This window comes from Podarcis liolepis, assembly GCF_965112155.1.
Source record: "Podarcis liolepis genome assembly, chromosome: 15".
Taxonomy (NCBI): domain Eukaryota; kingdom Metazoa; phylum Chordata; class Lepidosauria; order Squamata; family Lacertidae; genus Podarcis; species Podarcis liolepis.
This window is the reverse complement of record NC_139566.1, coordinates 13,270,487-13,292,907: the sequence shown is the minus strand read 5'-3', so window position 1 is coordinate 13,292,907 and position 22,421 is coordinate 13,270,487. Positions and strand designations below refer to the sequence as shown.

Below are 22,421 nucleotides of genomic sequence, written 5' to 3'. Positions count from 1 at the left end.
CTTTCCCTTCTTCCCTCCCCTGTCTGGTTCTGATCTTAATTCTCCTCATTCTCCAGTATCCCAGCCCAGATCTGCGGGGCCAGAATGTCAAGCAGCAAATTGCGCCTAATTTCCCCCTTCCCATCCGTTTCCTTTCAAAACAGCTCTCAAAAACGGATAATTTCCCAGGTCAGTTAATTTCCCTGGGGGGAGAGTGGTAGCAATTGCCTCAATCTCTCTTTGCTCTTTGTCAGCTGAGCCTGCCTCACAGGGCTATTGTGAGGATAAAATGGGGGGGGGGAACACACGTGTCTATGTTGCGGAGGGAATCTCCATGTTTGCTAGGAAAGAGGAAGAGAGTCATTCTCCTTAGAGTAGAGCCATTGAAATTAATGGTCCCCAGTTAATCATGTGGATTGAGTTTAGTGGGTCTACTCTGAATAGGAGTAACATATTGGAGACAACCTGTAGTTTAATAGAATCATAGAATAGTAGAGTTGGAGAGGACCAGGCAGTAATCTAGCCCAACTTCTGCAATGCAGGATTCTTTTGCCCAACATGGGATTCGAACCCACGACCTTGACTTCAAGAGTCTCTTGCTCTCCTGATTGACATATCCTGAGGGGTGCAACAGGTTCATACAGATGGGTGGCTTCACTGGGGCTTGTAGGATTAGACAGGGCAATCTGAATGGGGTTTTGTGTGCTTCCACTTTCCAGCAAACGAAGAGCTCATCTTGAGTACCCCTCATTCTTCCTCCTGCATTATCCTGATATCAGGGTGCCCTTTGCTTCTCTTAAGTACCCTTGAAATCGCTGCTGGCATGCGATGGCGATATTGACATTTAAACGTTTTGGGTTATTTTGGGGGGGATGCCTTGTGTTTTGCCTTTCCACCCTCTATCTCTCCTCACCCTGCCCCAGAAATATCAATGTGTGAGCATTAGATACGATCCCTGACTGACTTAGCCTCCGCCCAGGTTCTCATTTTTACAGCGGTTTCCTTATCATAAGTGGGAGAGCCTGGAACAATGATTCCCGTTCAGTGTTCCCACGGAGATAACAGTCCAGAGGGCAGCTGATGAGGGAAGGGCTCTCTGTGTGGGTGGGTGATGTAAGATTTGCAGGAGGGGGGCATTCTGTTACAGAGCTGCTTGGAAATGGCCCCCGCTCTGGAGTCCTTTGCAGTGTCCGGAACCAGCTCCCGGCCTCCAGTGCCCACCCCCATTTCCTTTTCATCTCCAGACAGAGTTTCAGGGTCTCTGGGTATTTAGCGTGCTGACCAATGGGAGTGCATATGGTCTCTATTAAAATTCCTGTCTTGTGAGCTCCCCCCCAACCCCACTAATACAGGGCCTAAGGGGGATTCCCACAGCCCTGTGATGCCATGGATGGGGGGGTGAGTTTCAGAGGGTGCACTGAGAACAGCCAAATCCTTTCAGATGACAAAGGCAAAGTGTGGGGTGGTGGGTAGGAACTTCATAGTTGCTTCTGTGTAGTGTGGAGCGTAATGCAGTGAAATAAAATCTTTGACAGGGAAAATAGGATTTTGTGTGCATTCCAATTTTAATCAAATCTTTGCAAGCTGGCACAGCAAAATGCAGGTTACCCTGTTTGTATTTACACAGTTGGGCCGCATTCTTACTGTACATTTAACACACATTTTTGGCCTGCAGGATTATTGGGAACTGTAGTTGGCTAAGGGTGCTAAGAACCATAGCTCTGTGAGAGGTGAAATACAGTTCCCAGGATTATTGGGGGTGGGGGAGGGTGGGCTTTAAATGTATGGTGTGTAAGCAGTCTTTTAAAAATGGAGGAGGCTTGGTGATGTGTGTGAGGAACCTTGATTCAATATGTTTTTATTAGATTATCATTCTACCCTGCAAAGAGCTCAGAGCATATACAGGGTTGGGGTTTTCCTCCCTTTACCACTTTATTATTGCAAGAACCCTGTGAGGTAGGTTAAGTCAAATCTCCCACTGAACTTCATGGCTAAGTAGCGGGATTTGAATCCAGGGCTCGAGGTTTATGAGTCAGTGCGTCTGCCCAAGACTTATTTAAGAACTCGAATGTGAAATTGCTGGTCTAACAAAAACAATGTTTTTTACTGGATGATTAGGGCATAGCTGAGCACGACACTATTTTTTTGAAAAGGGATGCAGAAATGATGCCTCTTAGCTTAATGTCTGTCCCATGAGAATTGGTAGAAAGCATGATTAAAGCTAGAATGGTAAAGAATGTTGAACGATAAGCCTTGCTGAGGAAGAATCAGCACGGCTTTTGCAAAGAGAAAGGCATTCTTGGCAACCTTGTACTAACTTCCCTAGATTTCCAAAAACCTTTTGACAGAATCTCTGGCCAAAGAATTTTTAGTAAACTTTTGTGCATTGCCTTAATGGATTGTTATTTGCTTAAAGAATAAATTGTAGGGATAAGTATACATTTCTCACGGTCGTGGGGAGGGAGCTGGGTCTGGTGCTGTTTAACATTCATAAGTGATCTTGAGTCAGGGGTGAGCAGTGAGCTAGCCAAGTTTGTGAGTGACAGCAAACTATTCAGGATGGTGACAATCTGAGCAGACTACAAATATCTCCACTGGACGAACAGCCAACAAAAACGGCAATTGGGGTTTAGTGTAAGTAAGCGTAAAGGGTTTCATATATAAACATATAAACCGGTTTGTTCCGAACTGGTAGAGGCTAACTAGAAAAGGGAGATCCTGGGGTTGTGCTGGATAACTCTATGAAAACATCAACCTGCTTTGTGTGTCAGCACCAACAAGGAGAGATTCCTTGCTGGAGATTCTTAGGCAAGCTATCTGAAAGCAGACCTGCCAGTTTCGTAAAGCTTCCCAATAAATATATGGCGCAAGACTGTTTGAATACTATGTATGGTTCTGACTAACCAGTCTCAAAAAAGGATATCACAGAGCTGCAGAAAGTAGCAGAGAGTGCAGTTGAAATGATCAGGGTGGCTGAAGCAACTCCTCTATATTAGGAAAGTTCGAGAGATGTTTGAACTTTTTAGCTTAGAACTTCAGCTGTAAGCTTCCAGGTGGGCTCCCAACTCCCGTCAGCCCCAGTCAGCGTAGCTAACGCCCAGGGATGATAAGAGGGGTCTTATCAACATCTGGAAGGCTAGAGGTTTCCTAATCTAGTCTAGGGAGACATAATCGACGTAATTAAGACTTATAACGTTATACATGGTGTGAAGAAAGTGAGTGAGAGAGAGAGAGGTCCCTCTGCTTTCCCTCAGAACTGTGGGTTGTGTAAGGAAGTTGAATGAGCAAAGGCGAAAGGAAGTGTTTCTTCACATAGGTCATATTCACACCATACATGTAGAGCACATGGCTTCCCCCAAAGCATCCTGGGAACTGTCATTTGTTAAGGGGGGGTGGGAATTATAGCTCTCTGAGGCGCAACCTACAGTTCCCAGGGTTCTCTGGGGGAAGACATGACTGCTTAAGCCTTAAGTGGTATAATTGGGCTTTCAATGTATGGTGGTGTGGATACAGGAGTTGTGCATCGTTAACCTATGGAATTAGCTGCTGCAGGATACTGTGATGGCCAGTAGCTAAGGGGGATTTATTTATTTGTTGTTTGTTTATAGAATTCATATCCCCCACCCCGGAAACTTAAATAAATTGATGTTGGAGGGAAAGCCTGATGGCGAGGTACCTGCTACATTAGGTTTCCCACAATGCCATGCTACACATTTACAATGGCAGCTGCCTGCCTCTCAGTGAATCAGGGGAAGCTCTCTTAGAGGTTGCTGGACTCAAACTCCCATCAGCCCCGCTCAGTTTGGCCTACAGTTAGGGGATAATGTTGTCGTTCAACAACTAAATTGGAGGGCACTACATCCGCTACCCCTGTGGTATCTAACTAAGTCCTACTCGGAGAAGACCCATTGGAATGAATGGACTTGAGCTTAGTCCTGGTTATTGATTTCAGTGGCTCTACTCTGAGGAGGGCTAACATGGATACAGCCCAAGACAAATTGTAAACTAGAGGAGGAGGGCGGCAGAGGGGGTCCAGCTGGTGCCAGGGGGCTCTTGGCAGCTGCCAGAAAATGCCTGGTGCTGACGCCAAGCCTGATTCACTCCACTTTTCCCAGGCCGCTTTACTTTCCTGTGCAAGTCTTAGGGGGTCTCCTTTGGAGCGTTCCTGCTTTGAAAGCCGTCGGATCTGGGCGTGGGCTCTTTCCTGCTGTTTGGCTGGAGACCTGAGCTTATTGTGCAGATCCTAATGAACCCTATTAAGTGTTTTTGCAGATGAGTGGTCGGCTCGTTCTCCTCCATTTCCTAAGCTGTCCCTTACACACCTCCGCTTCCGAGGCTAATTTCAGGTATTGAGTGGGGATGTGAGCTGTGTGTTGATAAAAGGTATTAAAAGGACTGAGGGCAAGTGGGGGTGAGGATGGAGTCCCTAAAGAGCTTGGATGATGGTAGTGAGAGAACCTTTCCCCCCAAGCTGGGTGGGTCTAAGTTAAAGACTGAAAGATTTACAGGCTGAATTTAATAGTCACAAGCGGGGCCTACGATAACATGTCACAGTAAAATGTTTGGGAAAGGCCATACCTCAGTGGTAGAGCACTTTCCTTGCATGCCAACGATCTCGGGTGAAATCCCTGGCATCTTCAGGTAGGGCTGGGAGAGTCCCTTGTCTGAAATCTCGGAGAGCTGTTTCCACTCTGTGCTAGACAGACCCAGTGGCCTGACTCTGCATGAGGCAGCTGCCTATGTTCCTATTTAAAACGGCTGTTTGTTGAGAACCATGAGGACTAGCATCTCTGTTTTTAGGGGAGCAACCATAGTTTGGCTGTTGAGCACCTGCATTCCATGCACAAGGTCCCAGGTTCACTCCTGGGTATGGCTGGGAAAGACCCCTTGCCTGAAAAACCTGGAGAGATGCTTCCAGTCAGTGTGAGGACAATACTGAGCTTGATAGACCAGCCATCTGACTTAGTATAAGGCAGCTTCAAATGTACCTATTGTGGGTTTCTCTTGCTAGGCAGCCTCCAGGTCTGGTTTTCTCTTCTCCCACCCCCTGAAGTCAGTCGCTATTCTGTGGCCACTGAACATGGTCAGTCATCACTAAGATGTTTGGGGGCTTTCCATCTCTAGGTGTGTTTGTGTCTATAAGGATTATTTTGTACTTCAGCACACCACAGGGTTTCCTCAAGCCTGCTGGTGACCTCTGTCTTTTTCAAAAACACACACATTTTATTGGTTTTTCAGACAGAAACAGAATTAACGAATTAACATCAACAAATGAAACTCCCTTCGAGCCTCGCCACTCAAATGCCGTAGTGGGAAGCCTGCTAGCAAGGCCTGGGTTCAACAGCACTTTCCCTACTTGGGATTTCCAGAAGTCGGTGTTCAGAGACATACTGCCTCTGACAATGAATGCAACAAAGGCAGAACATTCCCTTAGCCTTCATTAATTTGTGTAATAATAATAATAATAATAATAATAATAATAATAATAAAATTTATTTGTAGCCCACCAATCTGACTGGGTTGCCCCAGTCACTCTAGGTGGCTTCCAACAGAATATAAAAATACAGTGGTACCTCGGTTTACGAACTTAATCTGTTCCGGAAGTCCATTCTTAAACCAAAACTGTTCTTAAACTGAGGTATGCCTTCCTTAATGAGGCCTCCTGCCGCCGGTGTCTGATCAGACTGTTCTTAAACCGAGGTACCACTGTATAACGAGACATCAAATATTAAAACCTTCCCAATACAGGACTGCCTTCAGATGTCTCTGGAAAGTCGTAGGTATAGTTGTTTATCTCTTTGACATCTGACTGACAGGCATTCCACAGGATGGTTTCTTGTAGCTTCAAGTCTCACAATGAGGAAACTGTTTAAATCCCCCTTTAAAGCCTACTTGAGTTGTTGGCCATCATTACCTCAGGTGGGAGCAAATTCCATAATTTTAACTTTGCGCTGTGTGAAGAAATGCTTCCTTCGAGTGTTACACAAGAGAGAGAAAATTTTTTCCTTGTCCGCTTTCTCTACACTGTGCATTACTGTATACACCTCAATCATGTCTCCTTGCCTTTTTTTCTAAACTGAAAAGCCCCAAATATAGTAACCTTTCCTTCACAGGGGAGTTGCTACACCCCCTGATCATTTTCTTATTTCCCAGGATTCTCTGGGAGGGACAACCAAAGAAATAAAGTTGTATAAAGACCAGTTTCAGTTTAGGTTGCCCTTTCCTGAACCTGCCATATCCATTTTTTCAGGTGAGGTGACTGGAATGGAACCCCCAAATGTGGCTGTGCCATAGATTTGTATGATGGCACTATGAAACTGGCAATTTATATTTTCAGCTCCTTTCCTAATGAGTCCTAGCATGGAATTTGCCTTTTTCACAGCTGCTGCACACTGGGCACTACCGTGAGAGGCAGGGCCTCCAACTCCTAGGGACCGAGCCCTTTGGGGGCCCCCAATATTTTGGGGGAGAGGGCTGGACCCCCCCATGTTTAAAGGAGGCAGAGGAGGCCAAGTGTGGAGCTGAGCATGACCCAGATTCTGTGGCCGGCTCCTTCTCCTCCTCCTGCCACAGAGGGGAAGGAGTGGGGAAGCAGACTGCAGCCAGCGGCGGCAGCAGCAGCAGTAGGAGATAGAGCTGCCGGCCATTGAACCTGTGCTGCCACTGCGTTTGGCTCTGCCAGTGGCTCCTCCCGACATCTCAACGCCATGTGCGTGACATCGGCGCCCCCCTTCTCCCTCGGAAGTTGGTGTCTCAGAGGGCTTGGGCCTCTCTTACAAAAACTGCTAAGGCCTCAACCGTTCCCAAGATTCCTTGGGGCCTGAAATCTTACGCTTGTCTAAAACTGCTCTACAAGTAGATACTTCATGATTCCAACTCAAATTGTTTTGGAATGGAGTTACCCATGGCAGGGAGAGTCAGTGGGGATCACATTGGTAGGGTTTGTGCCTTACTCCCCTCTGACACAGATCCTGTGCCTGTAACAGTTGCAACAACGGGCAGGTGTTCAGCATCTGCACCCCTGTGCCAGGAAAAGCTACACATGTTGAATTTCTGCCTCTTTCTGACGGTAAGAGCCATTTGACGGTGGAAAGAACTCCATCAGAAAGTGGTGGACCCTCTTTCACTGGAGGTTTCCAAACAGAGCTTGGATTGCCATCTGTCAGGGATTCCTCAGCTGTGATTCCTGCATTGCTGGGGGGTTGGACTAGATGACCCTTGGCGTCCCTTCCAGCTCTTTAATTATATGACTCTATATCAGGCTTTCATTGGGACAGCCTCTGCTCTGTGGAATAGCATTCCTCTTGAGGCACTTTCTGCACTTTCTGGAAACAATTGAAGTAATTTTTGTTGCGGCTGGCTTTCCCAGCTGAATAAATGGATCTTAGACACGGCAATTTTATATGGTTTTAGTTTTTATTTGAAAAAAACCAAAACCCGCACCTGCTGTTTGCATGCTTTTTAAAAAATTGTACGTCGCTTTGCAATGATTGTTTAGAAGGCAATTAATGAATCAATGATCATTTAAAGATGACTAAATTGAGAAAGCTGGAGAGAAAAGTTTTCAACCACCATTGAAAACTGTGCAGTGTTGGGGCTTGCCTGACTACTAAGGGAAGAGAATTCCAGAGAACTGGGAGTGCAAGGCACATGTTCGAGTCGCAACATGCTTTCTTGCAAGGGTGTGTGGCACCATCAGCAGATCTTAAGAACGTTAGGAACTCCTCTGAAGGTGGTTCAGAAACTTCAGCTGGTGCAGAATTCAGCGGCCAGGTTGCTCACCGGAGCAAGACGGTTTGAGCATATTACACTGATCCTGGTCCGACTGCACTGGATACCAATTAGTTTCCAGGCCCAATTCAAACTGCTCGTTTTGACCTATAAAGCCTTAAACGGCTCAGGACCGCAATACCTTAAGGGCCACCTTTTTCCATATGAACCTACCCGGACTCTGAGATCATCTTCGGAGGCCCTTCTTTGTGTGCCGCTTCCTAGAGAGGTCCGGAGAGTGGCAACACAAGAACACGCCTTCTCTGCAGTGGCCCCCTGTGGAATGCTCTCCCCAGGGAAGTTCGCATGGTGCCTTCATTATACACCCTTAGGCACCAGGCAAAAACATTCCTTTTTAACCAGGCGTTTGGTTGATCTGATTAACATCCTATGCCCTTTTAAAATGTGGCTTTTTTGTGTGTGGGAGGGAGCTATTGGGTTGTTCTAATTTTTATTTTGTATTTTGTGGTTTTGTATTTTGATTTTATTCTGTGAACCGCCCTGAGACCCCCAGGTACAGGGCGGTATTTAAATTCAAAGAAGAAGAGGAGGAGGAGGAGGAGGAACCCGGCTGCTGGATCAGACCAAAGGCTTCTGTAGCGCAGAATCCTCTTCCCTCGCAGTGGCCAGCCAGATGTCCCTATGGGACGCCCTAAAGTGCAGCATACTCGCCTCATGTGGTTCTCAGCAGCTGGTATTCAGGGGCCTAGTGCCTCCGACAATGAACATCTTTACCTGACTGGGGTGGGGTGTAGTGGGTGAGGCAGTTTGGTTCAGATCCATATAGGTACCAGTAGTCAAATTCTGAATCCAGCTCAGAAGCAAATTGGCAGCCACTGCAACACTTGCAGCAGAGGCATTATCTGTGGGTTACCCCCAAAAGCAACTGCCCTCGCTGTACAGGCAACTTCCAGTTTATGTGGCAGTTATGTTCCAAGCAGGGGCGCCGACTTATAAAAAATATTGGGGGGGCCCATACCGGGGTCCTGCCGCTGGTTCGCTCGGGTAGCCGGGAGAACGCAGTTCGAGGTGGCGGTGTTGGGGAGAGACCCTCGCTCAGGGCGCCACTAGACTTGGCGGCCGGCGGCCTATCTGGGGGGTTTTGGAGCGTATTTCGGCGGAGCGATTGGGGAGGAGGGGGCTTGTTGCCGGATTCTTCAGCTGAGCCGGAGATCCGCTGCTGGGGGTCCCTGGGCCGAGTTGTGAGCACGGCCTGCTGAAGGGAGATCCAGCCGATTGCGCGACGGGGACGGCCGGGGCTCTCCGGCTAGGGCGCGCGGCTGGCTGGCTGGCGAGGGAGCAGGTGGGGAGGAGGCGGGGGTCCTCACTCTCTTAGGAAACGCACCCGCGCGCCCGATTGCCACGAAGTCCGAAGGGTGCATGTGTGGAATTAAAAAGCAAAAACGAGATACGGGCAGGGCAGGGCAGGCAAAGAGTTTTCTGCAAGAGGATGGAGGGCAGGTTGAAGAGAAAATCACTCAGGATGAGACAGTCAAATCAGCCATGATAAAATGGGCTCAGGATATTGGGTATAACATCATGTTTGAGGACTGGGAAAGGTTATGGACCACCGGAATGAAATTCACGGCATGTAATGCCTTGAAGGAAAATATTATGAAAATGATTTATAGGTGGTACATGACCCCAGTCAAGCTTGCAAAAATATATCACCTGTCTGATAATAAATGTTGGAAATGTAAGGAGGCTGAAGGGACATTCTTTCACCTCTGGTGGACTTGTCCAAAAGTGAAGGCCTTCTGGGAAATGATCTATAATGAGTTTAAAAAGGTATTTAAGTATACCTTTCCCAAGAAACCAGAGGCCTTCCTCTTGGGCATTGTTGGCCAGAAAGTGTTAAAGAAGGATAGAACTTTCTTTATGTATGCAACTACAGCAGCAAGAATACTTATCGCAAAATATTGGAAGACACAAGATTTGCCCACACTGGAAGAGTGGCAGACGCAATTGATGGACTACATGGAACTGGCTGAAATGACTGGCAGAATCCGAGATTTGGGAGAAGAAACAACGGAAGAGGACTGGAAAAAATTTAAGGACTATTTACAAAAACAATATAAGTTGTATGAATGTTAAAAATTTACACGATTCGGAAACTATAGCTTCAGCAATTAGATTTGGGAAACAGGAAATTATATTTTAAGTAAGAAAAGGTCAAAATCTAAGGTGATACTATGTTTAATTTAAGATATAAGTAACTGATGAAAAGTATGTTAAATTTAGAGGTATAGTATTTGAAAAGTACAAAATAAGGTACGAAACAAGGTAATAATTTGCTGATATCTTTATTATAAAGAATGCAGGGTAAGGGAGATGCGAGGAAGTCCAGTTAGTTATATAAAAAATGTGTTGAATGGTTGGTTTTCTTTTCTTCTTTTTCTTTTTTTCTTTTTCTTGTTCTTTTACTTTTTCCCTCAATGTATGTTTCTAACTTTGTATTTGAAAACTTAATATTTATAAAAAAAGAAGAAGAGAAAACCCTTTCGCTTTTCTGGGGCTCAGGGAAGTCTCAGAGCCGGAGGTTGGGGAAGGGACCCCCTTTGCTCTGCCCTCTTCTCCCGTCTTAGATTTGCATGGGGGTCCCCGCCCGAGCTTGCCTGGCCACCGGGCCACACAAGGGCCGCGCTCTACGCGGCACACCTTGCTAGCCGCGCAGCTGTCCTCTGCGGCTGCGGAGCGGCCCTGCGCCGGTGCCCAGCCCCTCTGGGCGCCCGCTGCGCTGCCAATGACAAGCGGGCGACGTCGCGGGCGGGGAAGGCGTCGCTTTCTTTCCCGATCCTGCATCCTCCCAGTCTTCCAGCCCTTTTTTGGGTTGGAAGCTCGTCTCGTTCGCCCTTCTCCTTTCTTCACCCTGCGCGCAATTTTCCTCCCTCGTCTCCCTCCCCATTTCTCCTTCCTTCCTTCCTGACTGACGGGCTTGGGCTCGGGCTCGGGCTCCGGGTCGGGCTCGGGCTCAGGCTCGGGCTCGGGCTCCGAGTCGGGCTCGGGCTCAGGCTCGGGCTCGGGCAGCCACAGCGTCGGCGGTGTTGGCGATCGGCGGCGCGGGGGGATGGCCCTCCCGGGGGAGCCGGCGCTGCTCAATGGGGTTGCCAAGGAGACAGGCCGGCCGCCCCCCTCCCCCGGCCCGGCGCCCCCCGCCGCGCCGGTGCCCGTTATCGAGCTGGTGCGCGCCGGGCGCCCTATAAAAGCTGCGGACGCGCCCACCGCCGCCCGAGATTATTGGGGGGGCTGAGCCCCCCCAAACGAATTTTTGAGGGGGCTCGGGCCCCCTCAAGCCCCATGGAGTCGGCGCCTATGGTTCCAAGGCATTGCGCATTTACATGAAATCGCCTACATTTGAAGCACCATTGGAAAAGCCTGCAGACACCTTCTAAACCTCTGGAAACTGTTGAAACGCCCTTTAAAAAACAGCAGCACTCCCTCCAAACCTACTTGCTCAAACTCCCAACTCTCCACAGGCCTCAACGGTTGGTGCAAAGGCTTGTGGGATAGCTAAGAGCTGGTTTTGTGCCTTTTTCGTCCCATTTTTGCCATTTTAAATGTCACTTCTGTGTTTGGCGCAATGTGTGTGTGCGCAGTCAGCATCCATTGGACACATGTAAATTAGCCGTTGCCTGTACAATTTTTTGGCACTTGCTAAAAGCCTTTTTTGTTCAAGAAAGCCTCCCCAGACATGTAGACATCTGTTTTACTGCATCATCATCATTAGTTAATAATCCGTATTTTTAAACCGTCTGTTTTTCAAAAAGTGGTTTAAGGTGAGCTTGTTTTTAATACTTGGTTTTTATCAGTGATTTTCATGGTATATTCATATTGTAGGCAAGCTGCTTAGAGGTTTCAGTGATTAAGCAATATATAAAGGTAAAGGTAAAGGGACCCTGACTGTTAGGTCCAGTCGCGGACGACTTATGGGGTTGCCACGCTCATCTCGCGTTACTAGCCGAGGGAGCTGGTGTACAGCTTCCAGGTCATGTGGCCAGCATGACTAAGCCACTTATGGCGAGCCAGAGCAGCGCACGGAAATGCTGTTTACCTTCCCACTGGAGCGGTACCTATTTATCTACTATGTTGACATGCTTTCGAACTGCTAGGTTGGCAGGAGCAGGGATTCTGTTAAATAAAATTAAATGAACTGTATGTTGGCCCTTTGACATTGGTTGTGGCTTCCGAGCTGAATTCAAGGGCAGCCCCAGGTAAAGCACATTACAGCAATCAGGCTTGAAGGTTATCAGTGTGTGGACCACTGTTGCCGAACTTCCATCCCTTACAAACCTAGTTGATCATTATGCCTTGCAAATGCCATCTCATTAGGAGGTCCATTCCACAGAATGTAGGAATTGGGCCTTTAGGGTTTTGGCACCTAACCTTTGGAATTCTCTCCTGCTAAATATTGGGCAGGTGGTTTTGCTGGTGCCTCCTGAAGACCTTCCTCATCCAACAAGCCTTTTATGTAAAGATCTTTCCCCGTTTGCGACTGTTTCTGAATTGTTTTAAAGACGATTCTCAAGATGTTAAAGTTGGAGGGTTTTTTTTTAATTGTCTGCCATCCTGGGGCCAGGTGGATTATATAAATTTCACAAGCAATAGGTTGCTGTTGTTTAAAAGCACTGCCTGATGGCTCCTGGCACACAGCTGGCAAATCTCCGAAGCTGGCAGTTGTGTACTGGATCCGTTCCTTGAGTGGGAGACCCCTGTGAGTTGCACAAAACAGAGGAGATCAACATATAATAAACAGTTTTGGGAAAGTTGTCATCTATGGCTTGGTGGAAGAGTATTGACTGTTCTCTCTCTCTCTCTCTCTCCCCCCCCCCCTCATTCCTAGGAACCAACAAGCCGGGCTCTGGTGACCTTACGGGTTGACCCTAAAGGATTTTTCCTCTACTGGACTGGCCCAAATATGGTAGATATATGACTCTGCTTTTAGAAGTCTTTCTGTTTGCCTCTCTCTCTCTTTCTCTTTCTCTCTCTCTCTCTCTCTCTCTCTCCCGCCCCCCAGCCTCTTCAAGCTGCATTTTTATTTATATGCATTTCGTTTTTTAAAAGTAAAGCTTCTTATCACTTGTGACGGGTGACCAAGCCCGGAAACTCTTGGGCGCTTACGAGCACGTTCTTTATCTTTTGAGGTCGGCGGCATTGCGAGGATGTGTGCATGTCTGTGTCTATCTGTGTGCACTCTGTACCTCCGAAGCACAGCCCTGCCCCCAAATCTTGAGAACTGTAGTCTATCACTTGCAGCAGCAGCAGCATTCCCAGCACTCGCTAAAAAATATAGTTCCCAGGATTCTTTGGGGGAAGCCAGGTCTGTATAGTAAAAGCTATGGTTTTCCCAGTAGTCATGTATGGAAGTGAAAGCTGGACCGTAAAGAAGGCTGATCGCCGAAGAATGGATGCTTTTGAATTATGGTGCTGGAGGAGACTCTTGAGAGTCCCATGGACTGCAAGAAGATCAAACCTCTCCATTCTTAAGGAAATCAGCCCTGAGTGCTCACTGGAAGGACAGATCCTGAAGCTGAGGCTCCAATACTTTGGCCACCTCATGAGAAGAGAAGACTCCCTGGAAAAGACCCTGATGTTGGGAAAGATGGAGGGCACAAGGAGAAGGGGACGACAGAGAACGAGATGGTTGGACAGTGTTATTGAAGCTACCAGCATGAGTTTGACTGAACTGCGGGAGGCAGTGGAAGACAGGAGTGCCGGCGTGCTCTGGTTCATGGGGTCACGAAGAGTCGGACACGACTAAACGACTAAACAGCAACAACAACAAAGTGCTTTCGATGGGCTTGCATGTGGTCGCTTGCCTGTGACTTGGGGATGCCACTGGGTGGCTGGAGAGTGGAGTTCTCCAAGCGCCCCTTGCTGGAAGGTGTTGAAAATGCAGGGCACCCGGCTTGTCCAGGGCCCTGCCTTTGGGGTTGCGTACAGTTCACTGGCCCCAGGGGAAGGAGTGATTTGTGCAGAGGCCCAGGCTGTTCATTCCACTCTCTTGTCAATGCCTTTTGAGTCGTTAAGCTGGTTTGGCAAGAATTCTGGGGTGGGAGCCAAAGAGAGGGAGAGAGGCGGAAAGGGAGGGAGCGGGTTTTTAAAAAAACAAAAAAACTGATAGAAACAGCGGCTGCTGCTCTCCTTCCTGTCCCAATTGCTTCCTTTGCTTTTCCGGCTTCGTAATGCTTCTTCCGGAGACCTGCACCCCAAAACTTGGCCGTTGTACCTCAATACTTGTGACAGACAGTAAAGGCCCAGAGTTCATCGTGCATTGATATCAGTAGGGCACGTTGTGACTTGAGTGTGGCTTTTTCTGAAGTGGCCCTAACATTTTCCTCAAAAAGACTCCCAAACCTTCCCTGCAGTTTAATGGTGGAGTATACAATCGCCTCCCTGTAACCAGTGTTCGAAACTCCCATTGTTCTAGGCACATTTTGCGACACGGAATTTCATCAGCGCGAGCAGTTTCTGAGCTCTGGGGACGCAGTACTGCGTCTAAGATTTCAGATTAAAACTGCAGAGTGGAAGGAAAAGAGGACCTTTTTCTGCCTCCCCACTTCAAGCTACTCTCTGAAGTCTGGAGAAGAGACCCTCTTAAAGAGTATTAGGGGGCAAGCAGGGGAAGGACTAAACCATGTGAAAAATGAACATAACATTTTAGCAATAAGCTTGTGTGTTCTTGTTATAAAAAAGCACGTCTAGACATTCCATTGTTGCGCCCATAACCTTAGTTTAAGGTCCCATTTAGCTCCTAGCATTCGTATCTCAATTTCGAACGCTGCCTGTAATCCTCCTAGCATCCTAACATCCCTGCCCGATAGTGCAGGAAGTGGCTGACCCACAGTTGTCAACCTTCCCTTTTTTTGCGGGAAATTCCCTTATTCCAGCACCATTTCCCGCTGCTTCCCGCTGTTATCCCGGTTTGTTAGATATCCCGTAGACTGTCCCTGGGACAGGTGAGGCTGCTGATCTCTTCTTTTCAAATCTGAAAGTTGACAGCTATGGGCTGACCTGTGCTCCATCCAATGATCTTCGTGGCCAGATGTGAACCTGGGTCTCCATGCTCTCAAGGTTCCATACATGCCATACATTTCAAGCACATTTAAAGGGCTGGGTGTCTGCCACAGAAACTGCCCACAGAGTTATAATTCCTAGAGCGGGTTACACAATCAACCCTTCTTTCCTTGAACACTGCGAACTGTAGCACTGTGAGGGGAGTTATAGAGTTTCCTAGCAACTCTCAGCACCCATAACAAATTCCCCAGGATTCTTTGGGGGGGGGGCGAGGAGCCATGGCTATCAAAGAGGTATAATAGTGGGGATGTGGCAGATGGCTCTGGGAAGGCCACGAGCAGGACACTCCCAGCACTTGTGACTCCCAGCAACTGGCGTCCCAAGGCCTGCTATCTGCCTCCCACACTGGAAGCAGTATTTATAGCTATAGCCATCTCCATGAATTTGTCTAGTGCTGTTTTGAAACCATCTAAGTTGGTAGCCATTGAATTCTTGATTTAAAAGATAAGCCCCTCTATGGATGCATTTCCCTCTCTGCCGTGCTACAAGAGAAGCAATGGCAATGTCTTTCTAGGGTTTATGGCTCACATGGGATGCCTGAGCCCCAGGAGAAATTATCTCCCCCCCCCCACCTCCTGCACCCCCAGGTCCTTCCTCTTTGGATGAGCTCTCTTGATCCTGTCTTTCTACCCACTCCAACGGCTATAAGCAATTTCCTTTTGGTTGGAGGGAAGCCCTGTTTCCTGCCACCCCCCACCTCTCCTCCTCTTACTGCTACCACACAATTTCCCTGTGGTTAAAGCTCTTTTGCATCTGGCAGCCGCCCAGGACAAAACAGTTAGCTTAAGTAGCTATATATACAGCCCGAGCAGCTTGAATGGCAAAAAGGGAACTGAAGGGGGGAGAAAAAGAGAGAGGCCGTGCCTAGCAGAATGGCTTGGAGAAAGGCGAGGAAGGGAAATCAAAGCACTCTGTTGTCCTTTGGGGGCGTGCAGGAAATGCCAGCTCGTCTGACCCCCCCCCCCCAGCGTTAGGACTACAGTATATGGAAGAAGGACTGTAGAATCTGCTTTCATGCAGAAGGTTCCAGGTTCATTCCCCTGCTGGGAGAGCGTCATAGAATGGCAGAATCACAGAACTGTAGAGCTGGAAGGGACCTTAAGGGCCATCTAGTCCAACCCCCCCTGCAATGCAGGAATCACAGATAATGAATCCCTGGCAGATGCCCACCCACACTCTGTTTAATAACCCCCAATGAAGGAGAGTATCACTTCCCTGCCTGAAATCCTGGAGAGTTTCTGCAAAGTCAGTGTATTTTATTTTATTTTACTTTATTTTTATATTTCACAACATTTCAACATTTATATCACTTGATTGTAATAAAGCCTCTGAGTTATGACTTAAAATTAAAGGCAATAAAATAAAATAGAGAAAAGACAGTATATATAATACTATCCTCTATATATTGTTTAAGCAAAAGAGTTTAAACTGCATTTCAGTATCCTGCATGTTTGAATAGGCTTGCCTAAACAAAAACGTTTTAAGCAGCTGTTGAGAGGACAATAGCGAAAACACCTGCCTGGTGTCAATAGGCAGGGAGTTCCGAAGTGTAAGTCCTGCTGCCACACGCAAAAGATTGATTTCTTACAACTGCAGAATGAGTATTACGTGGCACCTGTAGCAGTGCCAGTTTCACAGAAGGAAGCAGTTGAATGGGTATAATATATGGAGTAAGACGATCCTGCAAGTAAATGTTAAGGACTTTGTGCTAACAGCAACACCTTGAACTTGGCCCGGTAGTAAATGGGCAACCTGTGCAGATCTCTGAGCAGAGGTGTCGTGTGATGACAAAGTCTCACTCTTGCCAGCAACCTTGCTGCAGCCCTCTTTACTTAACTGCAGCTTCCAGATCCAACACGAGCAAAGTCCCACGCAGAGTGTATTGCAGCAATCCAGACATGAAGTCACAACACGAATGAGGCTGACTTCACCCTAGGCTTCTGCAATGCTCTCTTCTCCCCTCCTACACAGCTTCCATTTTTGGTTAATCGTGGTTTGTCAGTTTACCCAAACCAACAAACTGTGGTTAGCGTCGCCTAGGATTAAGTACAAATCACGCTGCCTGCACCATGAAGTGCTTTGCTTACTACTCATAGGTAATGTTAACCACAATTTCTAGTTTAGGCAACACAGCAAGCTATGCTTAACTAAAAGCCAAAGTTTCCATGCTCTTTTTTGACCATGTGGTAGGAGGACCTCGGATAGGGGAAGCCATGTGAGTTCAGGAGGAGGCTTTTAGAGACAATATATAATGAATTGAAGAAGATGTTTAAGATAACATTCGTAAGAAAACCCCAGAAGCTTTTCTCTTGGGAATTATGGGATTAGAACTACCCAAACAGTATAGGAATTTATTTATGTATGTGACTAAAGCTGCAAGAATGTTATTTGCCCAAAAGAATGTTATTTGCCCTGTTGCCTGAAGGATGAAGAGGTCCCGACGAAAGAAGAATTGATACAGAAACTAATGGAATATGCAGAAATGGCGAAACTTACCGGAAGAATAAGAAATCAGGACAACAAACTTTTTAGAAAGGAATGGAAATGGTTTATTGAGTATTAAGCTAAGAAATTGGGTTGAATAACTCATGTGAAGTTACGCGGGTGGCGCTGTGGGTTAAACCACTGAGACTAGGACTTGCCGATCAGAAGGTCAGCGGTTCGAATCCCCGCGATGGGGTGAGCTCCCATTGCTCGGTCCCTGCTCCTGCCAACCTAGCAGTTCAAAAGTACGTCAAAGTGTAAGTAGATAAATAGGTACCACTCTGGTGGGAAGGTAAACGGCGTTTCCGTGCACTGCTCTGGTTCGCCAGAAGCGGCTTAGTTATGCTGGCCACATGACCCGGAAGCTGTACACCGGCTCCCTCGGCCAATAAAGCGAGATGAGCGCCGTAACCCCAGAGTCGGCCACGACTGGACCTAATGGTCAGGGGTCCCTTTATCCCTTTACCTTTTTACCCAGAACTAGCCATGATGGCTGTGTTCTCTCTCCACTGTCAGAGGAAATATGCCTCTGGGTATCAGTTGCTGGGAATCCCAAGTTGGGGAGAGAGCTGTTTCACTCAGGTCTTCCTTGTGTGCTTCCCATGAGCATCTTGAGGGCCCCTGAGAGAGAGATTGGCCTCCGGCTCGATCCAGCCAGACTCTTCTTATGTTCTTAAAGTTTTAAGGACTTCACAAAAAGCCACAAACTAACAGTGGTAATTAATGGAAATCTAGTACAATAAAATTAAAATTTGTTTCCTTCTGGTTCCATTACAGAGAGAGCAGGAAAGTAGGTTTTTGCATTATGACTCCTGCACACAAAGCGGCAGATTGTTCTAATGGGTAGCTGCAAGCAAAATATAATGGATACAAATGTGTGTTGTTGTTGTGTTGGCGTCTTGTCCCCCCTCCCCCGGCCACACTCTCCTTAAACTAATTATGCAAAAGTAAGTGTCTGTTGTATGAAATATGGCAACTGGCAAAAAAGGAGCTAAAATTAATACATTACTTGCCGCGGAGGGAAGAGACCTCATTATCTAACCTAATTAACACATTTCGCAGTTCTCGTTAGCGGAGAAGGCTGTTGGAAATATGTAGTCTCTGCTAATAAAGAGCACTAAGTGACAAGAACTCTCTCTTTGTCTTTCTCTATCTCTTTCCCCTCTCAGGAAGTTGACGTTTTGGACATCAGCTGTATCCGTGACACTCGGACCGGGCGCTATGCCAAGCTGCCAAAGGTAACGGTGATTCCCTTCCACCAGGGACGGGGAAGCCTGTGGCCCTGCAGAGGCAGTTGGACTCCAATTCCCATCAGCCCTAGCCAGCATGGTCAGCGGTGAAGGATGATGGGAGTTGCAGTTCAAGCAACATTGAAGAGCTGCAGGTTTCCGCCATACACAGAGTTGTCTTGAACCAAGCCAGTTGGTCAGTCTACCTAGGCCGCATTCCTACCATATGCTTAAAGCAGTGTTATGCCACTTTAAACAGCCATGGCTTTTCCCAAAAAAATCTGGAAGCTGCAGTTGCTGACTGATCCCTTTTCCACTCCCGGTACTTAAAATTACCAGAGTTCTTTAACAATCAAAATGTCTTCACAGGGAATTGTAGCTCTGTGAAGGGAACTGTGGTCTCCTCACAACTCTCAGCATCTTTAACAAACAGACAACTCCCAGAATTCTTTGGGGGGAAGCCGTGACAATCTAAAGTAGTATGATACTGATTTAAATGTATGGTGTGAATGTGGCCCTGGGCCACTGTATTGCCTGTTTTCCTGCCAGTAACTCTCTGGGATCTCTAATAGGTAGAATCATAAGATCATAGAGTTGTAGAGTTGGAAAAGACCCCTAGTGCCATCTACTCCTCCAAGCCTCTGCTGTGCAGGAATCCTGCCCGCAGCCATCCCCGGATGGGCTCGAACCACCAACCTTCTGGTTAACGGCCAGACACACACTAACCCCATTGTGCCGCAGGATACTTTCTCAAATTCTTTTTTACTGGGACCATCTAGGCACAAAGCACAGTGACCACTGTGTCCCCACTGAGTGAAACCTTAAAAAAACTCCTCTGTGAAATAGCGATCGAGGAGCAATTTGGTTCAGTTTGCATTGAACCAAACTTCACTCAATTCACACTTTCTGAAGCAATGTGAAAACTGACAACACAGCCATCCTTTAACCTTAGCACATCTCCAGATTTTGCAGCGCCACTCTCCAGCCAAGCAGTATGTACAAAAACTGCTTAAACTGGGGTAAATTGTGCATTGAAGTACAAATATTAGTGAAAGTAGCATACAAAATTGCACAATACTAGTGGAAACTGCTTTGTAAAAAATATGCATATTAGGCAGAACTGCATACAGAAATGTGTCTTATTAGGAGGAACATGCACTAAAATGCTGAATAACTTTCAAGAGGGCTTTTGGAAAAGTAAGTGAGGTGCAGAACTGCATTTAAGATGGGGGAAAATGAGAAACCAAGAGAAAGCGAAATGGAAAGATTTTCCTTGTCCCTCCCTCCTCTGAAGCTGCTATTTGCATTTCAAGGGAAGCTTGAAATGGGAGCTTTCCGTGAAATGCAAAGAACAGCTCCAGAGAGGTAGTTTTTGTTGGCACCCTGGCAGAGGGAAGAGAGTTAACTTCCCAGGTCCCAGGCTGCTATTTGCATAACACAAAAAGTGCATGTTTAACGGCATTCGCTAGGCATCTAGGGTTGGGAATTGCATTGGGGCCAGTCAGGCTAACTTCTCTCCTTTGCACTCTGACTTCTGTAGGACCCGAAGATCCGGGAGATTCTTGGCTTTGGGGGGCCAGAGCAACGGCCCGAGGAGATGCTGGTGACGGTTGTGCACGGTCCAGACTTTGTCAACGTCAGCTTCCTCAACTTCATGGCAGTTGTTCCGGATGATACGGCCAAAGTAGGGCAGGAGTGTCACACTGAACTCTTCTTTTTCTTTTTTTAAGAAAGCAACAGTTCTTCAATACAAGGATGAACCTATGGCCCTGCCAGGTGATGTTGGGACTTTAGTGCCCATCAGTCCCAGCCAGCATGGTTGGTGGTTAGAGCAGTGTTTCCCAACCGGTGTTCCGCGGCACACGAGTGTGCCGTGAGACGTTGCCTCGTGTGCCGTGAGATGCCTGGAGGGAGGCGGGCGAGTCGGGCGGCGAGGAGAGGCCGCGCCTCCTGCTGCTGCCTGGCGCTCCTCCTCGCAGCCGGCAGCGCTGCCTGGGCGCCTCCGCGCGACTCTGCCTCGCTGGGTTTGGTCTCCCAGCAGAGACGGGTCACACGCGCCCCTCCCTCCCTCCCTCAGCCTGCGCGCAGGGAGAGCCAGAGAGAGGCATCGCTCCTGCGCTCCGAGGCGGATTGAGCGCAGCTGAGAGGAGCTGCCGAGGGAAAAAACTTTCACTTTTGTGCGTCCCTCCCGGCGTGACGCTGCGCGCTGACGTCACGGGGCGGGGCTTTAATGGTGGTGTGCCACGAGATTTTTTTTCAGTAAACAGGTGTGCCGTTGCCCAAAAACGTTTGGGAAACACTGGGTTAGAGTACCTGAGAGGTGGAATCCCAACAGTGGCCCCTTCTGCACTATGCATAACACTGTAAGCAATCATGGTTTCTCCCAAAGAATCCTGGGAGCTGTAGTTTGGAGACCCTCTCCCATTCCCCTCACAGAACTACAGTTTCCAGGGTAGTTTAACAATCGGCCCCTCTTCCCAGGGAACTCTAGGAATTGTGAGGAGAATAGGAGTCTTCGAACACCTCTCAGCAGTTTTAAACTACAGTTCCCAGGATTCTTTGGGAGGAAGCCATGATTGTTTAAAATGGCATGAGGCTGCTGTCAATGTACAATGCAAATGGAGCCAGTATCTGGAAGGTTTTGCCACACAGTAACCTTCCATTAAAGAATGAGGCCGGTTCTTCTGTTCGAGATGGATTATTCATTTTCATATAAGTGCCTTAGCATCCCAATTCCAGCATTGCGGCTGCCTCCGTTGTTGCTTACCGCTATTTATTCAATTTATAACCTCCCCTTCCTCCCAAAGGAGCCCAGGGCAGCAAATGCATCATTAAAACAATATCATTAAAAGCAGTAAAAAAATAAAATTATCTCAGCCAATGATTTCAGGGTTGCCAGGAAATGTATCTTTTGGCCTGAGTGAACAGGAATGTCTCTAAATGCATTCCGAATGTTGATATGGAAGGAGACAGACTCTGCACACCAAGGTAGGCATTCCGCAAGCAGGGGGCCACCACCAAGAAGACCCTTTCATAGGGGTGTGCTATCTGGGCAGCTCCCAGTTTGTGGCAGTACCACCACCAAGGCCTCACCTGCGAGTCACAGGATATGAGATGGCTGATACTGTGTGAGGCCGTCTTCTTGGTACTTGGATACCAAGCCATTTAGGGCTTGGTATGCTAGCACCAACAACTTGAACTGGGCCCGGACTGGCAACCAGTGCGTGGGACAAATAAGGTAAATCTATATGATAAATCTGCATGAATTAATCTGCAAATAAAGACCATGTTGTGATAAATTACGCTGATCTTCCAGGTTCCAGAAACCTCCTTGTCATTTTTAATTTTTTAATTTTGTGGGGTACTGCAGAACAGCTGCCTGACACTTCATTTCCACACTCCTTGCAAACTGTGTTCTTGGGAGTGTATGCACAGAGCAGCCCCAGGAAGAACCTGTGGGATTGGACTCCAACTCCCATCAGCCCCACCCAGCCTGGCCAATGGTCAGGGATGATGGGAGCTGGTGTTCAGCAACATCCAGAGAGCACCAGACTTCCCACCCCCAGAGAAGAACTAACCCAGAATCCATTTGTTTGAACCTGCTAGATAATTTCACAGGTCACGAATGTTCGCAGGCTACAGAATACAAAACAACCTCCCTTCACTAGTGTCTTGTAATGAATGGCCACCCCCAGTTTTGAGGCTTTGACCTTGTTCCTCTACTTTGCTTACAGTTCTATTGCTTAATCAATCTTGGTTTATAATTGGCTTTAATTTACAGCTTTGTCACTGATGCTGTAAGGATTGGTGTCCATATTCTTTCTGGTTTTTGGCTGCTGTTCCTGTTCCTTTGTCAATACCTGTTTTCCCCCCGCACTAACCCAG

At 47.5% G+C, this 22,421-nt stretch overlaps 1 protein-coding gene across 2 annotated transcripts in view; it reads left to right on the top strand.

The window, feature by feature from the left end:
- PLCB3 (phospholipase C beta 3) overlaps window positions 1–22,421 on the top strand; it is a 71,710-nt gene that overhangs the window by 4,108 nt on the left and 45,181 nt on the right. For both annotated transcript variants that reach the window (XM_083477508.1, XM_083477507.1), the window contains exons 2-4: window positions 12,590–12,667; window positions 18,477–18,545; window positions 20,077–20,220. In XM_083477508.1, coding sequence (XP_083333634.1) covers window positions 12,590–12,667; window positions 18,477–18,545; window positions 20,077–20,220 — 291 coding nt within the window. The remainder of the gene's footprint in view (window positions 1–12,589; window positions 12,668–18,476; window positions 18,546–20,076; window positions 20,221–22,421) is intronic.